Source organism: Chinchilla lanigera, unplaced genomic scaffold (genome assembly GCF_000276665.1).
Source record: "Chinchilla lanigera isolate Chin_1 unplaced genomic scaffold, ChiLan1.0 scaffold00007, whole genome shotgun sequence".
Classification (NCBI taxonomy): domain Eukaryota; kingdom Metazoa; phylum Chordata; class Mammalia; order Rodentia; family Chinchillidae; genus Chinchilla; species Chinchilla lanigera.
Genome location: NW_004955408.1, coordinates 5,260,444 through 5,278,837, shown reverse-complemented (window position 1 = coordinate 5,278,837; position 18,394 = coordinate 5,260,444). Strand labels below are relative to the sequence as shown.

At 49.6% G+C, this 18,394-nt stretch overlaps 1 protein-coding gene across 1 annotated transcript; it reads left to right on the top strand.

Moving 5' to 3' along the window:
- Positions 1–2,865: 2,865 nt before the first annotated feature.
- Vdac1 (voltage-dependent anion channel 1) lies at positions 2,866–18,394 on the top strand (the record flags this gene model as incomplete). The annotated part of the gene is given in 8 exon segments (XM_013508448.1): positions 2,866–2,935; positions 3,448–3,497; positions 4,301–4,453; positions 4,550–4,602; positions 12,821–13,048; positions 14,947–15,097; positions 16,594–16,651; positions 17,452–18,394. Coding segments are annotated over 8 exon segments (852 nt in total). The 3' UTR covers positions 17,544–18,394.

Genomic DNA, 18,394 nt, shown 5'->3' with positions numbered 1-18,394 from the left:
CCAGAGGCACCCCCCAGGCGCACAGCTGTGGTCCTGTCTTCCTGGGGAAGGCTTCTGACTTCTGCTGGGCAGTGCGGGCTGCCCGGCCCTTGTCGGACTGCCCTGTTTCCTGCCCAGCCTCTGGAGGCTGGGCTTCTGAAGGCCTGTCGGGTGGAGCTGCAGAGACTGTGAGCTGTGCGCAGGTCACTCAACGGACCGTGAGCCTTTGGGAGCAGATCTGGGTGGAAGGTCTGGGCGGGGCCAGGCCCGGCCCAGGTTTCCAAGTCAGCTTGCTGCAGGGTGAAGTGAGGAAGCGGAGTGCTGCCTCCCCTTCCCTTCAGTCCTGGCTCCAGACTATGCCCCACTGTTTCCCCCTAAAATTGCTCCTGAGAACTATTTTGTGTGTGCTGTTGGATTTTTAAGAGGGCTGAGCTTCTCAGGGAGGGCAGAGCCGCGTCTCCCGGCCTCTTCTTAATCCTGTCACATGGATGCAGCCACGGTGGGGCGTGGGAGCATGCGGAGCCCGCTGGGCAGTGACGGCCTCATTGCACCTGGGCCTCTAGTGAGTGGGGTGCTGCTGTCTTCTGGCTCTCCCCAGCCCTGGTGCCCCGGCCAGCCTGCTCTGACTCCATCCCTCCAGGGGTCCGTTGCTGTGGCAGGGAGCAGCCTGCCCCTGGGGGTTTGAGGCTGCTGTTCTGAGCTCGGCCATCCTGCTCTCTGGTCCTTGGCGAGTAATCTTCTTAGTGTCCTCCTGCTGTAGCTGATGTTTGCTCTGGATAGAGCGATTTGTTTTTTTTTTGGCAGGTGGCTTGCCTGTTGGGTTTTGGGGATTAGGGGTGAAAGAAGGCATTTGGGGGACGTTAAATGATGGCATTCTGCTTTCTCCCCGAGGGCGGGACCAGTCCAGATGTTCTGGAGGGTCTCCTGTGGGGGCTGGGGCAGAGGGTCCAGGAAGGCCCTGGCTCTGGGGTGGGGGTGGGGAAGGGGAGCAGCAGACCCAGAGATGCTGCATTGAGACTTTCTAGGCCCCGATGGGGGGGGGGACAGCTGCAGAGAAAGACACTCCCCTGACCACTGACGGGGGGGCTCGTTAACCCTGGTAGGGATGGAGAGCGCTCTGGGTCCTTTGCCAGGATGTGCTGCGGGTCTGCTCAGGACTGTGTTACTCAGCTTTCAGTCCAGGGTCGTTACGTGTTGGCTTCTCTTACAGAGGGGCTAGGCTCATCCGTGCCTAAGGCCTGTGCCCTTCCTTCGTGACCTGGGGAGGGGGCTCCTGGCCGGTCTCAGTGACGGATGTGCCTGCAGGGTTAGTTTGGGAGGAAAGAACAAGTGGGAAGCAGAAGGAGTCCCCACACCTGGTGGAGCTGGCAGGGCAGCCCCACCCGCGTCTCCCGTCTGCTCTGTACCCAGACCCTAACGTGGGCCGGCCTACCCATGGTTCCAGACTGCTCATGTGCGAGAAATAACAGTGGCAGCAACAAAAATAGGACAGGGCAGACCGCTCACTTCTCTTCTCTGCTGTGACACGTCCGTGAGCTGGAGCGAGCAAAATTAGCAAACATCTGAAAGAAGGAAAACAGGGCCTGGACCACCAGTTCCTGACTTAATCTCGTGGAGAATTAGGGTTGTTTCTTCCGTGTCGTGCCAGTGATTGGCAGGTGCTGTAACGTCTGCAGCGAAGCCTTCGGGCAGGAATGGGCCCTCCGTTGTGGCAGTGTTTCCTGGCGATCACTCAGACCCTATATCTGAGCTCCCACCCGCCGGGAACTTGCAGTGGTGGGGTGTGTGCAGGTCTGGTTTGCTATTTAGCGGAGTGTGCTGAAAAAATTAATGGAAGCACTCTTGAGTGATGGAGATAGCGGTTTCTCATGCACAGCTCCCGCTCTTCCTAGACAGAGTACATGCGCGGGCTGTCCTGGCTCAGGATGTCAATTTTGTGTACAGTTGATGAAAGCAGAGCCTTCCAGAGGGTAGTGTGGTCATTAGGGCAAAGACTGAGTTACTCTCCCGTGAACACTGGGATGCTTTTATAAACGTTTGTTGACTTAGTGATCTGTAATAGTACCAGGCAGTACATTGCTTTTCATTTTGTTTTGGTGGTGCTGGGGAATCAAACCCAGGACCTCACAAATGCTAACTAAGCAAGTGCTCTACCATTGAGCTACATGCCCAGCACCCCCGGCCCACAAGAAGTACTCTCATAGTTGGTTTTTAAAATAAAGTCACGCTGGAGTGCAGTAAATGTTTAATTTTTTGTAGTATGTTGGATTTCTTCTATGTGGAGAGTTGCCTAATTTGTTAGATTTTATTGTATTTTCTACAAGGAAGGCCATACTCTGAAAGTGGGGGCCTCTAAAGTGAAGAGTTGGGCCCATCCTGGCACATAGGAGGTACTCCATAAGAGTTGGTGAATGAATGAAATCAAAGCTATGTGGAAGGTGTTGCCATCAAAAGCCCTGGTTTCTCCTCAGGGCAGTTAATGTCCCAGCAGCCATCATTCTGTAAGAAGATACATGTAACCGGCAAGAGTGTGAAGTAGCTGGTGCCTGGGAATGTATCTTTGACAGTTAATTCATTCAGCAAATATTTACTGACTGCTAGTCTGTTCTGGGCCCACGCTCAGGCCTGGGGTGGCCTTGAGAAGAGGGCAAAGGTCAGGCTGATCCCCTGTGAACAAAGATTTTCTGAGTGGTTCAAACTCTGGCCATCAGAAGGACGAGACGGCACGTGCATGTCTGCCCACGCCTGGGAGGTGATGGTGCCTGCGACTTCTAGTGCTGGATAATTTTTATTGGTTGTTAATTGTGCCTAATAATTTTCACTGATGGTAAACTAATTTCCATAATTACCAATGCATTTATTCTGGCGGTTCTTTTATTGTGGCAGAAGATGGCCGTGCCTCCCACGTACGTCGATCTTGGCAAGTCTGCCAGGGACGTCTTCACCAAGGGCTACGGTGAGTGCTGGGAGGAGGAGGGGCTTGTGGACTGGTTGACACCTTCATGATTTTACCCGTAGCAGGCCAGCTGGGGAGGCCTGGCTCGGGCAGCTGTGGGGACTTTGAGGTCAGGAAAAAAAGATGAGCCCCGTGTGGCTGGTGAAGCGGTCGGGGCTGTGCACCCAGGAGGAGGGGAGGGAAATTGCTGCCTGTGGAATAGGGTAGGGAAGGACGACATTCTCCTTTTCTCTTGCAAGCGAGGAGCCTTGCTGTTTCACGGCAGTGGAGCATGGCTTCTAAACTTAGCCTGTGGTGCCCACCGGGCCTGGTGACTGCTCTCCAGCTGCCAAGCATCTTCTGCTCAGACCCTGCTGCAGCACGGGGACGCAGGGGACCAGCCCGGGGCCGGGCGCCCTTACCCCTCCAGCGCGCCGCTTGTTTGGAAGCATCTTGAGACAGCCAAGGGGGAGGCAGGGGTGCTGGGGTCGGCTTGGTTGCTTACCTGCCTTATGGTTGTCTTCTCCCTTTAGGGTTTGGATTAATAAAACTTGATTTGAAAACCAAGTCTGAGAATGGATTGGTAAGTTGTCCCACGCACAGGGACTTTGGGTATTTGTCACTGACCCCCAGATGCCTGCCACGCCCTGGCAGGGAGGGCCAGAGGGTTGTGGTAGTCTGTGGTTGTCACGTCATTGTGTCTCTGCGTGACGGTGGCCTGGGAGCCATGCCACCAGGCCCTCAGTTCATGCAAGAGAATGAGGTTGTCCTCAGCTGTCTTCCGTGTGCGTGCGTGTGCATGCGTGTGTGTGTGTGTGTGTGTGTGTGTGTGTGTGTGTGTTTTGTTGTTGCATATGTGTTGCTGGGAATGGCACCTGGGACTTTGAGCGTGCTAAGCAAACGTTCTGCCGCCTAGCTATACCCCTAGCTTCTTCCTTGTGTTTCTTACTTAAAGGTTGATCTGTGTTCAATGCCACATAATTATTTTAAAAAATCTGAGTAGCCCCTTTTAGATGGCACCTGCAGCAGGTGTCGGAAAGGAGAAGTTTTGAGTGTGGATGACTGCCTGGCAGCTTCAGCTCTGCACCTCTTCTCTGTACTAGGTTGGAGGCAGGAGGGAAGTGGGGTGGCCAAGAAGTGTCCAGACCTCAGGATACAGGGGAGGCAGGAAGCTGCCTCCTGACTGGGAATTCCCCACCAGATCCTGTCAGGTAGCAGGCTCTTGTGCCTCTATCTGCGCTTGAACTCTGTAACTGACCTGCAGAAGCAGCTTCTGCCCGCCTGTGCGCTGGGGCTCGTCTGTTGCAGCCAGGCAAGCAGCTGAGGCCCGGGGTGAGCGAGGCTGTGCTGGGCTGCAGGCTGTGACTCTGCTCTTTCCCTTCGCAGGAATTCACAAGCTCAGGCTCAGCCAACACAGAGACCACCAAAGTGACGGGCAGTCTGGAAACCAAGTACCGGTGGACCGAGTATGGCCTGACGTTCACGGAGAAGTGGAACACGGACAACACCCTCGGCACCGAGATCACCGTGGAGGATCAGGTAGTGGCCCGCAGCGGAAAGGCCCGGCTTCCTTTTCTGGTGCACGCCTGCCGCCTGCCTCGGGACTGACCTGTGTCGCTTGTCTTTCCTGCCCAGCTTGCGCGTGGACTGAAGCTGACCTTCGATTCGTCCTTCTCGCCCAACACTGGGTAGGATTCTCACCTCCTTCCCCCATGAGGATGCAGTGTGATGTTGCGGGTCCTGGGAGCCGTTTGTGACACTGGGTTTTGGGGACGGGGCTGACGTTGCCTAAAAGGCGACCTGGAGATTCAAGTTCCCTGGTTGGATTTGGGTCCAGGACAGATCCATGTCTGTCTGTTCATGAACTGCGCTGGCGTGAGCACTCCTTGGGCAGGAATGGTATGAACTGGCATTTTTTTTTTTCTTTGCGGTGCTTGCACATGCTAGGCAAGCATCTACCACTGAGCTATACTTCCAGCGCAAGAAATGGTTTCAAGAGCCTCCTCTGCTTGGCCTTGTGCCCCTCTGCGGGATCTGAAGACGCCCAAGCCAGGCTGCTACCCCCACCCCAGCTTCTCTTTTAGTGGACAGTGCGGACCATTGCTGAGCAGTCTGTCCCCTCCCCTCTGTCTCTTTCTCCACCTCCCCTTCTTTCCTTAGGCCTAGGTCTCCAGCCTAGTGCCTTATGCATGTTAGGTGAGTACTCTACCACTGAGCTATGTCCCAACCCAGCTTACTTATTTTATTTTTTGTGTTATATTTGTTACTAGAGGGGCTTGCTAAGTTGCCCAGGCTGGCCTTGAACTTGGTTATTCCTCCCGCCTCTGCCTCCCAAGTAGCTGGGCTTACAGGCATGCACCCTGTGCCTGGCTTGGTGGTATTTTCTAATCAGGTTCTGCGTTGTCACTGTGCCCGGTGGTAGGCTGCAGGATTCCTGGCCTTGTCCTGCCCCGTTTCATGTGAGCTAGGAGTTGGTCGTGTAGGTGGCCAGGGCTGGTGGCAGCAGATGACGTCTGGATGTAAAAGCTAACGAGTCACTACTGCCAGCCCATTCTTCAGGTATGCAGAACCCTTCTCCCAGTGCCCTGCTTAGGAAAACTGGGACCTTGTGGGCCGGTGGGTCCTGAGGCCATGCTTCCCTTGCCTTGGCAGGCACCCTGGGCACAAACGGATCAGGCTTTTGCTTATTGACCCATCGGGAGGCAGGCAGGATAGAGTCGCCTACACCTGCGTCAGCTCCTGGGTGCTTGTCTTTCCGTTTGCCTTTCTGTTTTGTTCTATTTTATGTTCCGTTTTGTTTTGTGTACTGGAGATTGATCCCAAGGCTGTCATACTGAGCTACATCCACAGCCCTTTTAAGCATTTTTAGTTTGAGACGGGATCTCACTAAGTTGTTAAGATGTCTGCGCTGGTCTCAAACTTGTGATCCTCCTGCCTCAGCCTCCCAGAATATTCTGGGTGCCTTTCTAAGTGGCTGGGAGAAACTGCTTTTTTCTGGAATACATTCTTGGGTTTTTTTCTTCTTGGACTGGTGTTTCTTCTAAGTCCAGGAAAGGCAGTTTGCCACGCTGGTGGTGGAGTCAAGGACAGTTTTGAATTTTTTGGTTTATCTCTCTCGGTAGAATTTACCATCTGCATCTCTTCAAGTGTATGGTTCGGCAGCGTTACGAGCTTTACTTTCTGCTGTTCCACGTCATCTTCCTCTCTCATCTCTCCTGCTGCTGTTTATTACAGGGAGGGTGTAGTGAGACCTGGTGGGCAGGCAGGGCTCCTGTCCTCTGCCGAGAAGTCCTCTCATGACTTGGGGGACAGTCTGGAGACACTGGCCTGGCCTGGTGACCTCTGGTTCACCTTTGTGTGTTCCTCCGGCTGGTGTTGCCATCCCGCACCCCGCCATCCTGTCAAGGAAAGTTATCCAGACTCTGGTACGCGGGGCTGGGGGGCAAGCTGCGTGCTTGCATTTGTTGCCTGGACTTTGCTCTCCCAAGGTGGCGTACTTGGAATTCGTAAGGGATTTGTCCTGACCTGTGGGAGGGTTGCGGAGTTATTTCTAGGCCTTGCAGTTATATACAAAGTATTTTTTCTCCTTAAAGGTAACTTTTTATTTTGAACTAATTTTGTACTCGTCATACAGAATGTCATTTAAAAATGTGATAAAAATAGTAGTAGAGCTCCCCTGTATTACTCCCCCAGAGTTAAGTCATCCATAACTATCGGGTTAGATAACCCTTAGTTATTGCAGGCTGATCAGGCCCGCAGTCTCCCAAGCGAGTGGATGGCGAAGGCTTAAATAAAGGAGACAATAGAAATGATTTCAGGGCTCCAGGAAGAACTGACTCTCTTACAGCTTCAATATTCTCTGAGTTTAGCCAAAGACTTCTGTGGGCAGCCTGTGTTTATTTGGTTTACAAACAAAGGAGGAGGATACTCAAGAAAACTGGGGAATCTGGGCAGGACTTTTCCAAGTAATACATTATGTTAATGTAGGAGAACTATTTATCTCCTGGAAGGCCTTCACAGCAGGGGTGAGATGCCTGCAGCTATAGTCTCCTTTAAGTTAATTGGGGTTGGAGCCACAAGTCAGCTGTGGCCTTAGCTTGTCCTTTGAGGTGTCACAGTTTCATAGGCCTCAGGGTGACCAGAGACTCACAGCCGTTTACTTACTATGAATCCATTGCCTGTCTTCCAGCAAGGTGCCTAAGCTTTAGACAACTCACTAGTAAACGTGAAAAGCCAATTGATTAATATTAAATCCTGCTCAGAGCCACTTTGTAGTGGGCCCCAATGCAAAACTGTAGGTCAGTTATTCACACCATGAGTTACACAGAATGAAATTTCTATTGGTGTTTGGTTGTTTGGCACTGCTGGAATTGAACGTGACATCTCACACATGCCAGGCAGGTGCTCTAACCCTGAGCTGTACCCCAGCCACAGAGGACTGTGGTCGCATAAGACTAATGAAGCTGAAAAATTCCTTCTATCTGGTGACATCATAGTGCAGTGCGTTATTCATATGCTTTTTTTTTTTTTTTTTTTGTCATTTTGGAGACAGGGTCTCGCTATGCAGTTCAGGCTGGCCTTCAGCTCACTTTGTAGCCCGGGCTGACCTCGGTCTCGAACTCACAGTGATCCTCCTGCCTCAGCCTTCCCAGTGCTGGGATTACAGGCATGCACCACGCCTGGCTCTTTGCATGCTTGTGGTAATGCTGATGTAGAAAAACCTGCTGTGCCACCATTGTATAAAAGTACTGTATAGCACTTATGTGCTGCACATGGCAGTGCATGCCTGCACTCCCAGCATTGTGGGAGGCTGAGGCAGGAGGGTTGCGAGTTTGAGTCCAACCTGGATAGCTTAGTGATTTAACGAGACAGTCTCAAAAAAAAGTAGAAAGGGCTGGGAGTGTAGCTCAGTCAAAGGTTCAGTCATCAGTACTACCCCCTCCCGCAAAATGTACACTACATAGTACTTGATCAAGATCAATGACTCCGGTACTGGTGTAAGTGTTTACTGTAGTTTTTATTGTTATTTAGAGGGTGTTCCTGCTCCTTAAGAGAGTTAGCAGAAAACAGTGCCCTGTATCCTACCAGCCACAGCCTCCTGCGTCTCTTGTATGTGTCTCTCGAATGCATCAAGAGGCTGTGTTACAGCAGAGCGCAGTGACACACATGTGTGATTCCAGCTGCTCTAGAGGCTGAGGCAGGAGGGCCACAAGTTTGAGGCCAAACCTGACAACTTTGTGAGACTCTGTCTCAAAATGCAACTTAAAACGTAGCTCCGGATGTAGCTTAGTGGTAAATTGCTTGCCTAGCGTGTGTGAGCCCCTAGATTCATTCCCAAGTACCGAAAGAGAGAAAGGAAAGGAGGGAGGGAGGGAGGGAGGGAGGGCTTTCTGAGTAACTGACCTCAGCCTTCTCAGTTTGTGTAAGTACACTGAATGAGTTTGCTTAACGAATAAATCATTCGTGGTGTGTTTCTCAGAACGTGTCCATCAGTAAGCAGTTAGCAGAACCAGCAAGGTAATGCCGGCCTCACCCTGTCAGTTACTGTCCCACGGATGCCGTCTCTCCGTTGCATTGTCCTGCTGATGTTTCCTTTCTGCTTCATGATCTGCTTCAGGATCCTGCATGCGTTCAGCTGTCAGGTCTGCTTCCTCTGCTTCTCAGTCTGGGTCCCCCATGACCGGACAGTTCTGAAGCGTGGCCAGTTATTTTGTGGAATGTCCTCTGACGTGGGTTGGCCCGAAGCTTCCTCGTGATGATCCTCAGGTTATGCGTTTTTGGCATCCGCGAGGCTGTTGCGTCGTGTGCCCAGTGAGTGCTTGCAGGCGGATGTGCCAGTGTGCTCTGCGACTGCGAGGCTGACTTCGGGCCCTTGGTTAAGGTGGTCTGCTAAGTCTCTACTTTGTACAGCTCCTCTTCTGTCTTTGTAACTAGTGGGTGTCTTATGGGGAGATACTTCAGACCACATGTTTTTTATTTTTCATCACTCGTGCTTTGGCTTACAAATGGGAGCATCCTTTAGTGATCGGTTTTGGTTTTGTTGTATTTTTTTGAGACAGGGTCTCGCCGTATAGCTCAGGCTGGTCTCAGAGTTGTGACAGTCCTCCTGCCTCAGCCTTCTGGGTGTAGGGCATGTGCCACCATACCCAGCACCCCTTGGTGATTCTTTTTTTTGTGTGTGTTTTTTGAGACAGGATCTCGCTATGCAGTTCAGGCTGGCCTTGAGCTCACTTTGTAGCCCAGGCTGGTCTCAAACTTCCAACGATCCTCCTGCCTCAGCCTCCCAAGTGCTGGGATTACAGGTGTGTGCCACCACGCCTGGCTCCCCCTTGGTGATTCTTGTCTGAGCTGTTAGGTTTGGCAAATGATGATTTTCTATTCTCATTATTCATTTACTTATTAATTGGGATTCTACTACAAGAAAGATGTTTGGGCTTTGGACTTAACTCAGCGGCACAAGCACCTGCTTGGCAAGCACAAGGTCCTGAGTTTGATTCCCAGTACCAAAAACAAGAAGAAAAGAAAAAGCTGTTTTTTCCTCTTTACGTATTTAATTATTTATATTAATATGAATCCATGAGTATTTACTTATTTATTTATTTAGTCTTTTTGAGACAGTTTTGCTGTGGAGATGAAGCTGGCCTTGAACTCACTTTGTAGCCCAGACTCGCCTCAAACTCACCGTGATCCTCCTGCCTCAGGCTCCTGAGTGCTGGGGTCACATGCATGTACCACTACGCCTAACTCATGGGCATTTACTATCTTACTTTACTTTTAAAAATCTTTGCGGTGCTGGGGATTGAGCTCAGGGCCTCTCCCACGTTAAGTGGGTGGTCCGAAGAAGCTGAGTTAGACCTCGTCTTCCGGGGCTGCTGACCTTGTTAGTGATCGGCTCTTACCTTCGGTGTCTGCGCAGAGGAAGCCAGCTTGTCACCACAGGTTACGTCCAGGACTCCCCAGTGCTTGGCAGATTCGCACTGCTGCTCGCACAGCTTTTAAAACTCCCAGTGATACTTGAGAAAGGAAAGGCTCCCCCGCTGTGGTCACCGTGCTGGAAGCGCACAAACCTGGGGAGGAGCCTGTGCTGCCCAGCCTGGCCTTTTCCCTGCTGACCACAGCTCTGTGAGGCTGTGCAGACCGGTGGTGTGAACACACTGCTCAGACGCCTGGGCGTGGCATCTGTCTTTGGGGTCAGCAGGAGCCTGACCCCATCTGCTGCTTACAGGATGCCTTGTGGGTACATTTTGGGCCTTCCTGTCTTCTGAAAGACAGCCACGTTGTGATCAGTTGCTGCCCTCACCTTGTATGCAAACCCAATCTGCTGCCACTGAAAGAGCAAGGAGACCAGGAAAGATGGTCTGGAGTTTTTCTTTTTGAGAGATAAGTTGTTGCTAGTTCTTCTCATCAAAGCTTGCCAGAGTGACAGAAGCAGCTTGAGTGGATTTGAGGTCCCAAGCTGTACGTCTCTTTGTCACGTGGGAAGGGTGTTGACTTTACTTTCAACTGTGACCTACAAAATTCTTACCTTGTTGAGAACTTGTTTACATTTTAATTTTTTTTCTTTTTTTTTTTTATCTTTTTGAGACAGGGTCTGGCTATGCAGTTCAGGCTGGCCTTGAGCTCACTTTGTAGTCCAGGCTGGTCTTGAACTCGCAAGGATCCTCCTGACTCAGCCTCCCAAGGGCTGGGATTACAGACGTGTGCCACCATGCCTGGCTCACTCCACAAATTCACATGATTATTTTATGATTTTTCCTTGTAGAATCAAGAGTAGTTCATGAAAAATTAGAAACAAATTGAGTTATGGCTCTGCAGTCTCTTTTTTGAACTTTGAACCTCTAATCTGCGTTGATTCTCTTGCCTTGGCTTTGTGAGCGGTGGAGCATAGGTGTGCACCTCTTCGCCTGCCTACTGTGCAGTCTCCCAGTTTGCAGATTCTCTTCTCTTTCTTTCCCCCTGGCCTTTTCTTTATTGAAATGAGATCATACCGACTGGATTTCGCTGTGAAATAATACCTCCGCGACATTCTTCAGTGCATTCCTCTGCCTGCTTGTATTTTCTGTGAGTCGGTAAGTTAGGGTCCGGATCAGCTCTGGGTTCAGTTTCAGGCAGGGGCTGAAATGGAGATGATGCTATATCATGTGAGATGCCCCTGTAAGGCCTCTTTTCTCCTTGCAGGGGGTTAGCACCATCCGTGATCCAGTAGTAACTCAGTAGGGAGTACAAGATGGGGATAATCCCACTTTCATAATTCTTCCACTTATTGCTGGACTATTTCAATTAAAAAATTCTCACTATTTGGTGACCTTAAGGTGTACTTAGACGGAGGAGAAAAATCAGTGTTTGATTTCTGTCTTTTACTTTATCATCTTCAGAACAGCAGCTTGGTTCTGCAGTCTCTAAAGACGATTGTGTGCTTTGTGTGTCATTTTGAATTCCTAGATTCAGCGTATTTTATATGTTCTAAACTACTGGTGTTATTCTTATTGATGCTCATGCTGTTCCATCTTTCAAACCTTGGAGCCTTTCCATGTCTGCTCTTTTTTTTTTTTTTTTTTTTTGTCTTTTTGAGACAGGATCTTGCTATGCAGTTCAGGCTGGCCTTGAGCTCACTTTGTAGCTCAGGCTGGCCTTGAACTCGCAACGATCCTCCTCCCTCAGCCTCCCGAGTGCTGGGATTACAGGCGTGCACCACCACTCCTGGCTTCATGTCTGCTCTTTTTTTTTGTTTGTTTGGTTTTTTTCTGTTTTTCTTCCGGTACCAGGAATCGAACTCACGACCTTGTGCTTGCCAGGGAGGCGCTTTGCCGCTGAGCTAAATCCCCAGCCCCCACATCTGCTCTTAAACCCTCACATCCTTGGTAGCTTTGGTAGATACTTCAGGCTTTATCTCATTTGGCCCGAGACCTGTAATTGGCCATTTCTCCAAGAACCAGTGGATCCTGTGAGGAGGGAGTGGAGTTTAGCGCCCACAATCTCGGTGTGAATAAAGAAAGCTAGGAGTAGCTGGGGCCGCATCGCCCTGGGGTCTCTGAGCAGATCTGTCTCCTGTGGTCTCCGCTGAGAGTGCAGCTGGTGCTGGGACAGCGGGTCCCTTTCATAGCTAAGTAACAGAGACAGTCCGGTGAACACAGTCGTAGTTCATCTGTACATTGCCAGATGTAGTCTTGTTCTCTACTTTTGGTAAAAGACAAGGTGACACTTACGTTTGCGGATGAGCTGGAGGGAGAGCCAGCCGAGGCACTGAACTAGTCATAGTTTTCAGTGTGGCATCGTCAGCCTGAACTAGGGGTCGTGTCTGGCCAACCGGGACTCCTGGGCCCCTTGTCTGCGGGGCCCTGAGTTCTACATCCATACGCAGTTCTCTCAGTTATTGTGGGTCTGATGAATATCGCGCCACTGCCCGCTTCCTGTTGCGCTCACTCAGAAGGGATTGACTGCGTTGTCACTTTCTGGGTGAGCCAGAAGGAACTTGACCGTCTCCCTGAACTGCAGTTCGGATAGTTGCCTCCCTGGCGGACACATTTCTTGCACAGGTTTGGAAGGTAGCGGATGCATCTGTTTCATAATTATCAGGCTCTGCCTAATAAGTGCCTGTGGCCAGGGCCCCATGAAGCTTGTGGAGAAGGTAGAAAGGGAAACCTAGCGCTTACTTGTCTGGCTTCTCCTGCTGTTCCCTCACTTCACCGCTTGGTTTCCTGCAGACTGGATTCCAGTCCGAGGGCGGCCGTGTCCTGCTCATGGTGACGTAGCAACTCTTACAGGAGAACTGGGGCCCTGACTTCTGACCCATACACATGTGCACTCCCTTGTTTAATTGAGACTTTAAATTTCTTTTCCATTTTTTGGCATGATTGTACCAAGGCGAGTTAGCTTCTAATTTTAATAAAATCGCTTTTCCTTCAGGAAAAAAAATGCTAAAATTAAGACGGGATACAAGCGGGAGCACATCAACCTGGGCTGCGACGTGGACTTCGACATCGCGGGGCCTTCGATCCGTGGTGCCCTGGTGCTGGGCTACGAGGGCTGGCTGGCTGGCTACCAGATGAATTTTGAGACCGCCAAGTCCCGAGTGACCCAGAGCAACTTTGCAGTTGGCTACAAGACGGATGAGTTCCAGCTTCACACTAATGTGTAAGGGGACACGTCGGGTTGGAGTAGTAGGGCGGCTGCGCTTCATTTTCTGAGCCTACATTTTAATCACCGCAGTGTAGTTTATTGCCGTCGGAGAAGCCAGGTGATCCGCTAGCATTGTTTCCTACCTACCCATTTCCTAAATTGTCTTAGGTTCTTTCTGTTCTGTGAACCACAGATATTGCCCCTGGTACCCATCAGAGGACGGACTAATCTCAGTAGGGCTGAGGCAGTTCACTTCCTGAGATTTTCCGGGCCCTGGAGGTCCTTTGGGTTCCAGCTATCAAATCAGGGGACTGGGTAGAAGAGATGCAGCTTTCTTCCTGCAGATAATGCTTGAGGGTCACCTTGCTGTGCTTCGTGAAATGCTGGGATGGCAGACAGATGAAGAGGTGCTGAGCTCACAGATATACGAAGTGTTTTTCCGCATGGTTGGGTGTTTAACAGTTGATTAACCATTGGACAGTGTGAAGGGAAGCAAAGGACACAGGATAGGTCCGAGAGGCCCAGTATGATCAAACCTGAGGGTTGAGGTGGGGTGACGTAGGTTAAGCAAAACACAAATTCCAACCATAAAAATCACTTCCTTTTAGTTCTGTGAGGAGTGAACTTGTGGCACCAGATGGGTACAAGTTTGCCTACTGTCTTTCTTTCCACTAGAGGTCGCTAAGGAAGTGGCCTTTTGAGACCCGGAAGTGGTGTTAATTTGTAAACTATTTCCAGTTATGTTTTGTGAGGAATTTTTAGCACTAGTTTAAAAATGTGAGTCTTTTAAAACTTAATAGTCTCAGAAAGACTAGAGAGGTGGACAGTCCAGTGGTTGCCAGGGGGACAGGAAGGTGTGGTTCAGAGGGAAGGGTCCCTTGAGGGAGTTTGGGCTGACTGAACCCTTCTTCGTGGTGATCACCATGCTGAGTATGCAGATCTGCACATGTGTTGATATTTATAGAAACATACTTCAGTACAAGGTCGATTTCATTGTATGTTAATTAAAAAAGGGGAGATACATAGGAAAGACACTAAGGCATTGAAATGTTTTTAAATTCAGAACTCTTGACTGGAAATAGCAGGTGCTTCCTTGGTTTAGGACTGGGAGTTGGCATCAACTCTGGGAGGAAGCATGGCTGCTCCATTCCCCCCCGACCTGAGGCTCAGCATTTTCAGTAAATCCCAGGGGGACCTGCCTTCTTCTGGGAGCTGGCATGGAGTCAGCCGACTTACCTCCTCCGCCTTGCTGCCCCGGTGCTGCTGGGCCCCACATGTGGAACAGATGTTCCTTGTGCTCCCGTAGGTAAATTGGAGCAGGGAGCTCCCTCTGCTTATGGTTTTGGAAGCCCCGTACAGGAGTATTACATTTGTCATTTTAGAATGTTCTGGGCATTCTGATCTTTAAAAAACAAAAAACGAAAACACAATTAAGCCCAAGAAATTTCCCCATTTAATTATCATATTAAAGCCAAGAGAAAGTCTGTTACTTTTGACAGGCTGCTGTAGCGTGCTTGGGCTGTTCAAAGATGACAGAGTCACTGCGAATCCTGATTCCTGTCTCCTGGGCTCTTCAGTACAGTGTCTGGCTGAATCTCAGGGCAGCTTAGGAATTAGGCTGGCTTCAAACTTGCCATGTAGCGCAGGCTGGCCTTGCATCTGTGATCTCCTGCCTTAGGTCCCGAGGGAGGAATTTTTAGATGTGTGTCACTGCACCAGCCTGTCCCGTTCCTGTCTGGCTTCTTGTATTTAGTTTCTCTTTTGTGAAATTTGGCAAACTTCTGGCCTTCTTAGTACCAGTGACTGGTTCAGTCTGTTTTCAGCGTGTGTGGATTCTCGCCATCGTGGGCAGCTCTGTGGGTACCAGCTCACATCCCTGGTCAGTGTGGCTTCTCCGCTGTGCTTGTTTGCAGGAATGATGGGACAGAATTTGGTGGCTCCATTTATCAGAAGGTGAACAAGAAGTTGGAGACAGCTGTTAATCTTGCCTGGACAGCAGGAAACAGTAACACTCGCTTCGGAATAGCAGCCAAGTATCAGATCGACCCTGATGCCTGCTTCTCGGTGGGTACCTGTGGAATCACTCATCTGCCAGCATTGTTTCCACCTAGAGATTCTCTCACTGAGAAGAGTTCCAAACAGTACAGTGATAGCTGGGCATGGTGGTGCACACCTGTGAGCTCAAGGCCAGCCTGGGCTACATAGTGAACTCAAGGCCAACCTGAACTGCATAGTGAGATCCTGTCTCCAAAACACAAAAACAAAGCCGGGCATGGTGGCGCATGCCTGTAATCCCCGCACTCAGGAGGCCGAGGCAGGAGGATCATTGTGAGTTCGAGACCAGCCTGAGCTACAAAGTGAGCTCAAGGACAGCCTGAACTGCATAGCAAGACCCTGTCTCAAACAAAAAAACAGAACAAAACCCCACAAAAACAAAACCCAAAAAACCTCCCTCCCTCAAAATAAAAACAAAACATACCCCAAACAAAAAACAGTATAATGATAATAGGTGCTAGGCCTTTTACATGTGGATTTTTGCATATGGTCCCATTTGAGATGGACACTGTTTTGTTTTCTTTTTAAATTATCCTTCTTCAGCCAGGCATGGTTGCGCACACCTGTAATTGCAGCTCTCGGGAGGCTGAGGCAGGAGGATCATTATGAGTTTGAGACCAGCCTGGGCTACAAAGTGAGCTCAAGGCCAGCCTGAACTGCATAGCGAGACCGTGTCTCAAAAAAGACGTACTCCCCGCCAAAAAAATTATCCTTTTTCTTACGCAAGAAGCTTAGGAAGATGTCCACAGGCACACAGCAGGTGAAAGGGGGGACCTGCACTGACCAGACAACCTTGTTACTGAGCCTTTTCCTTCTACCAGGCCCTGATCCTTTGTGCAAACTGTAAAGAGGGTTGCCCTGAGGCCTGGAGTTTTAATGTTTATTTTCGCCCTCCTTTTTCATTCTTGTTTTCGGTTCCTGCAGTGCATGTTGAGCAGCGGGCAGTCGGTGTCTTGTCTTGTAGGCCCTGTGGCGTTGCTTGTGGGAGGTTGAATTGCCTCACAGGTTTTGGACTGAATCCTGTTGGGTTCATTCCTGTCCTCCCGGCCACTGTGACTCTGCACCGCCTCGGGTGGAATGAGGAAGAAGTCTCAGGTTACGGAGTGGTGTCTGCCCGCTTGTATAATTTGTAGACAATCCATCTTGAGTCTCCTGAACTGGCAACTGAATTTGGCTTCCTCAGTGTTAGGCACGTTAAAAACAAGGGGAGGGGGCCTCACCGTTTTGATGTTATGAGCAGAAAGCTGTAGTTAGAAGGGGCTGTTCGCCAGCAGCTTTCATTCTCCCTCTTTGGTCTTAGGAAGAATGTCAGAGCTCGCAACACCTTGAGCAGGAAAATGTGCATCTGCTCGCTGTATTTATTTCATACTGAATTTCAAAAGTGAGGTGGTGACGGAGAGTTTGATTCTAACGCCCAGACTTGGTGGAATAAAAAGCTCTTAGGCATTTTGTAGATGGAAGGATGAAACTTAGCCTTTTCACTGTTTTATCTTTCTCCTGCCTAGGCCAAAGTGAACAACTCCAGCCTGATTGGTTTAGGATACACTCAGACCCTAAAGCCAGGTATGCCTTGCATGTGTGTGAAGGCAGTTCTCTTAAAGTGTGATGTGGGTTTTGCTGATTTATGCTGTTGCTTATAAAATGCCCGTACAGGGCAGGGTAATGAATGTATATGAAGTTTTGTAATTAAGCGTTTAAAAAGAAGCCACAGGGTTACTCTAAAACATTTAGACAATATGAGAAATAGTAAATAGAAAAAACAGCAAAGTTAATATATATTATATTTTTTATTATTTTCTTTTTTCCTGCTGTGTACATAATGTTTGATACTTATTTCCAGTGAATTCTCACAACTGGCCTATAAATCGCCACCATGATAAAAGACAAAAATGGAAAAAGTGGTTTGTAGGTCTTTGCTGCATAATCAGCTGGGCTAGTCCATCACCTCTGAACCCCGGCAGGCTAAGATTACATGATAGCGGAATCCAGTCGCCCCTGGGGAAATCAGTTTGCCTCGTGCATGTGTGTACTCCATGTGTGTGCGAGCACTAGGAAGGTGCATGTAAACTCGGGGCGAGTCAGGAGTGCGGTTTCCCCGTGTGAGACAGTCGCTGAGGAGGCTGACTGTGTGGTTCAGTGACAGCCAGACTAATTGTAGCAGAGGGCTGATGAGAAGGGAAGGAAAGTTTCAGAGGTAGAGGTACACTGGCTCTCTGGTCCGTGCCGTTGTAGGTCAGATGGCGTTAAGTACCGGGGACTCGGGGCCCATCCCTTGGCCCTTGCTGATGAACCTGGAGCCTGAATTTGGTGTTAACCTTTCTTTGCCTTCCTCTTCCTCTCCCTGCTCCCCGCCCCCACTGCAGGAATCAAACTGACACTGTCAGCTCTGCTGGATGGCAAGAACGTCAATGCCGGCGGCCACAAACTTGGTCTAGGACTGGAATTTCAAGCATAAATGCATATTGTACAATTGTTAATTTTAAACTATTTTGCAGCGTAGCTACCTTCAGAATTTAGTGTACCTTTTAATGTTGTATGTCTGGGATGCAAGAATTGCTAAAAAAATCATGTTAGACTTCCAGGTTAAAGATGATTCAGCTTTAAGGTGTTACAGATTCAGAGGTACAGAAGAAACCTGATTCCAAAAAAGGACCTTTCAACAGTACACGTGTAGGAACTTGGTGGCTCCTCTAGGGATGCCAGGTTCCTTTTTTTAAAAAAAATCTAGACATGGCTGCAAGTGGAAGCTGATGGTGTGTAGGCACTTTGTAAATCAGCATTGAGTATATGAATGAATTGTGACTTTCTGAGAGTCAAACCTTGGTTTCCTAACCCTGATTGGTGAGAAGCTCGTGGCTTGATGCTGTGTACAAACTCATCCGAAAGGGACTTTTTTAGACAGACCTTCACACCCTGTTCCCGCCCCAGCCCCCCATCACCTCTTTTACACCAAAAGTAGTCCACAGGGTGCAGTAGCTGTTTCTTTTGTGCCATTTTGGGGTGGAGAGGGGGATGCAATGAAGCCAATCATTCAGGATTTAATTCCTTTTCATGTCGTGGTTCTTTTGCCCGTGCACCCGTGTATCCCAGCTGTAAGCTGGGAAACCTGCCTGACTGCAATGACACAGTGACAACACTAGGAGTCTAAATTGGGCATATGTTGTATTCTTACCACTCAGTTTATTTTTCAGCAGTTTATTGGGTACATTTTAGAGTCTTCCATTTTGTGTGGAATTAGATCCTCCCCTTCAAATGCTGTAATTAACATCACTTAAGATAAAACTTGAATAAAATATTGAAACCTCA